General features: G+C 42.0%; 1 protein-coding gene across 1 annotated transcript; it reads right to left on the bottom strand.

Annotated features, from left to right (window-relative positions):
- Positions 1–3,897: 3,897 nt before the first annotated feature.
- Positions 3,898–4,341, bottom strand: LOC149278184 (pulmonary surfactant-associated protein A-like). Its single transcript, XM_089502219.1, has one exon. The coding sequence runs from the start codon at positions 4,339–4,341 to the stop codon at positions 3,898–3,900; it is 444 nt and encodes a 147-aa protein (XP_089358345.1).
- Between the last annotated feature and the right edge of the window lie 375 nt (positions 4,342–4,716).

Consider the following 4,716-nt stretch of genomic DNA (forward strand, 5'->3'; position numbering starts at 1 on the left):
CAGAAAACAGGATTGGAATAAAAAGCTCTCAGTGGCCCGGTTGGTGGGGAACTGGAACCACATTGACAGGGCACGAGGCCGGAGCACGGCTGGAAGCCTTCTGGCAGGGCACGAGGCAGGAGCATAGTCGGAAGCGCTCTGGCAGGGCATGAGGCGGGAGCATGGCTGGAAGCCCTCTGGCAGGGCATGAGGCGGGAGCACGGCTGGAAGCCCTCTGGCAGGGATGCTGGCAGATCGGTAGTGGATGCTGACCAATGCACGGTACAAAGGATGATCCGAAGAATAGTCGCAGTCCAAGAAAAAGTCATAAACCAGAATATCATGGTCATCGGGGTACCAAGGGACAAACACTAGAACGAGGTCAGAGCCCAAAGCAAAGGGTCAAACACAGAAGATGAATCAGATGCAGCAAATCAGTAGCTCAGTATACAAGGCCAGGAACACAATTCTCTAGCCTCAAGGATAATGCCCGGATTATAATTGCCGAACGAGAGGCAGGTGTGTGAAGAGCACGCAGGAACAACTTGGCCAAGGAGAGGCAGAAGTAAAGAGCGGCCCAAGATCCACCTGTTGGAGTAGTGGATAAGTGATTCACCTGGAATTTTGAGGTGGCCTCTCAGGAATAATACCTGAATTTATTCATTTTTGTGTCCAGAAGCTAATTCGTGAAATGAAGCAAAAAGTCGAGTTGAAGGGCTCCATAGATGTTTGAAGCTCTAAAAAAAAAATTATGCTGGCTATTCTACAATTCGCTCTACATGGGAGCTAAAGCATGGCTAAAAAAAGATAAGGAGGCCTGAGTGGTCAAATATATATATTTTTTCATTTTTGTCAGATTTCTGTTTCTCAAACTTCTAGAAAATAAATGGCTTCAACAGGTAGCTTTTAACCACTTACCTGGTAAACCAATTGATCCTTTTTCCCCTTGGATTCCTTTCTGACCCGGAGGTCCTATTTTACCTGGGGGTCCATCGATGCCTCTTAAACCAGGAGGCCCAGTTTGCCCCATTGGTCCTTTTATGTTTGAATAAAGAAAAAAATATATATCAGTCAGGGTTGAACATTATTGGATCGAGGTATAATGATGTCTGGCTACATCATTTGATACAACACACAACCCATAGCATGAGCTTTTAAGTATGATGCAATGGGCCTATAATTTCAGCCAATTTTAGTAATAAAACTTGATGGTCACAATGTGGTCATAATAAATTAGATTTAATAATATAATAATCAATACTATTAAATAATCCACAGGAAGGTTTCTAGATGAACTAAGAGGACTAATCAATAAAGGATGCCTACAATGGTATGGTCCAGTATCTTCAAAATATTGATCTTCAGGAATCTGAGACAGTAGATATGCTCAGTGTATACACGTGATGTACAAAAGGTCATATTTCAGAGCACATACATACTCTGAGGAACTAGAATTGAGGTTTGTGGAATTGCTACTCGTCAATCAAATGTATTATGAAATCGTACATCACAAATTAAAAAGGACTACCTTAAAATTAAACCTTCTAGACAGAGCCATATATTCCTTTGTATTTCTTAGTATTTATGGCCAAAAGTGCTTTATGTTGGTTCCCAAAACATAAATTTGGTCAACGTGATCTACACATCTAAGGCTGGAATTTATCATGAGGTACCTTGGTCGCCCTTTTGACCGTTGACCCCGTCTCGTCCATCTCTTCCATTAAGACCCGGAAGCCCTTGAACAACTGAGCAGGTGGGTTTATCGGAAAGCTCGCAACATGAAAAGCCCAGAGCCGCCACCAACGTTAGCACTTTTAGATAATGACGCATTGTCTGCTTTCGTCCGACCTGTAATGAGATGGATAGAACGAAGGCTGGAGATACTAATTAAAATAATAAATAAATTAAAATAATCTGGTTCAATCGGGTCAGACTACTCACCTCTTGAGATATATTTATTCCACTAGCTCCTCACTCGATACATATTTTAGAAACTCCGTGTTTAATAAACTCCAAGGTGACCTTCTGATGTACGTTGAGAAGGTTCTGGCTTTTCAGAGAGCCAACGCAGAACACGGCACGCAGGAGTCAGCACCTTTTATATTAGCAGTTATTGATTATTCGCTGTATTTCATTGGACTTTTGACTTTTCCTACGCTTATAGGATTCACGTTGTTGACTTTATAATGTTTTTCATAGCAGGGTAAGCTTTTTGGAGGAACTTGAAATCTAGAGAACTAGGTGAAATTTCAAAATGAATTATATATATTTTTTTATTTTTGAATATTATTTTTATTATTATTATTTTTTTTATTTTTATTTTTTAGTAATTTTGATTAGGATTTCTCCTATGGGATAGGGACCTCTGCAGAAAAAAGCCCAGCATCTACCCCCCTACTTCTAGAGGGGAGTCAAGGTTTTATAAATAAAAAAATATATTTTTTTTTCTAGTGGTATGGCTATTAGGCGTTTCTAGTGGTTAGTGTATGAAATTCTCTTTTCTTATTATTTAGATTTTTATATTTTTGCACTGCTGACACTATGACCTCCACTGTAGCAGATCACACAGTGATCACGAAGCAGGGCACTGTAGTCCTGCATCTCTGACCCAGGCGAGGGTTCTCTGCAGTGTCTATATGGATCCCCTTGGATCTCTGCTCCTCCAATCAGTGCTTTCAGCGATATCCACGCTGATACCAGTGTTAACGGGAATACCCAATCCATTTTATGGCCCCCAAAGAGGCTTTTCCTGCGGCTATTTACATCATACTGTACTATACTGAGTTTTTGTGCAGGGGATTGACCTCTGCAGGTTATCTGATCTTCAGTAAATCCCACTGAACAAATACAGGCTCCAGCTGTAGTTTCACTTCTCCTCCATTAATAAACATGTACCATAGCTCACTGTAACAGGATACTGAGAGGACAAAGATCCAGAACATACCCCTTAAAATAAACATGAAAAAGAACAAGCCGGTCATATAGAAACTGAAAGCAGAAAAGAACCATCCGGCCCAATCTTTATCCAGTTCATATTTTATTGTACAGTGATACAGACAAGAAATGTGCTTTAATATACATTCTTCACAATTTGTAGGTCTCTTATAGTCCCTACAAAAGGATAACGTTCCGTTCAACAAGAACAAATTCTCCAGGATTCATCCCCATTAGGTTATCCCTCCCCTGTTGTTAAGTTGCTGATTGTTGTTGATTGGTTCAGACAGCCCTTGTACCGGTGGGGCGAGGAGAAGAGAGAGAACTTCAGGAGAGGTGTAACGCTGAGTGTTGGTAGCTGGAACCCTGATGTGGAGACTGGACAGCGGAGAGGCCAAACACAGAAGCAGGCCGGTCAGAACGAGGTGGTGACCCAGGACGACATAGGTAGAGACAAGGTCAAATCAGGCCAGGAACCAAGGAACAAACAGGCAAGGTAGTCAAACAGTAGCAACAGGAAAGTCGTAGGTCACAGCTGGGTCAGGAACCAAAAACACACTGGATAGGAACCAAGATGAATCAGCAGACAGGATTCATGGTCACAGGAACAGGCCGAGTCGGGAATCAAGAAGCTAAAACTCCCCGGCTTCACCAGCAAAGGGCGAGAAAGAAGTGTAGGCCTGAAGCGTAAATAGAGGAATCCACCAGGAACTAGGTCAACCTAAGCTTAAGAGGTCACCATAAAGTGCTGGCGACGTGGTTCATGCCCGCGGTCATGTGACTGCGTTATAAAAGAAGGGCCTGGACGCGGATCTACTTGTGACACGGAGGAAGGAGCGGATTGTGCACCATGATGGAGATAACAGTAATATGTTGATTAGATGATGGTAGAGGCTGTGAAGTTCTCCTTTATATTGTTAATGTAACAACGATATAATCTTATTAAAACCTTAATGTTTTAAAATGAAACTAATAATGTAGTCATCACAATGAAAATTCACACAAGACTATGTTCCTAGCGCCACAGGCCCGGTCGTTCCACTGTCCGATTTCCATCATCTCAGCGCAGTTCTCACCCCTTTTTCCATCCGGTTGTTTCGGGTACCAGTTTTTATACCCAATTTTGTTCCCATTGAGATAAACAAAAACCCCTTCATCTTTAATGTCATTGATGCCAAGGAACACTCTCCTGTTAAAGGCTTTCGTAATCTGGGAGATGGCCGCGTTCTCGGCGCTGGTTTGGGGAGTCGGCAGCGTCCCCTGGAACTGTTCACAGTTGGCTTTTGCAGTGGCGTAATCAGCTTCCTTTCTGTTGCTCATGTATACTTTGTTCCCAGAGGAGATCGCTCCAGCTTCGAAGTAGAGAACTGCCAAACAGGACGAAACTATTTTAATATCCTCAAAGAAAACACTGTGAAGGTCAAACATCGGTGGGTTTCTCCAGAAGAAGCCTTGGGCTGTGCATAGCCAAAACAGATAATTTAACTGTTTAACGTTATTTAGGTCCTTCTCTCAGGAGAAACCAGCCAACATTGACCTTTCATAATGTATCGTTTATTAAACGAAGAGATATTTCAACTGATGATTTGGTTAAAAAAAAAACCTTTGGATAAAATATTCTTGGAAAGAACATCTGAATTGTTATGACATTTAGGAACGGAACCAGTCAGAGTTAACTGGAAACCAAGGGCCATAGCAGGAGGATGGACCATGTGGTCAAGACAATCCAGAACAAGTCATACCAGAGAGCAGAAAGACCAGGACAATTTGGGTTAGGATACCAGAGAGCATATAATAATGATG

The sequence above is a fragment of the Sceloporus occidentalis genome, unplaced genomic scaffold (assembly GCF_023333645.1).
Source record: "Sceloporus occidentalis isolate IW3139 unplaced genomic scaffold, rSceOcc1.0.p SCAF_198, whole genome shotgun sequence".
Classification (NCBI taxonomy): Eukaryota; Metazoa; Chordata; class Lepidosauria; order Squamata; family Phrynosomatidae; genus Sceloporus; species Sceloporus occidentalis.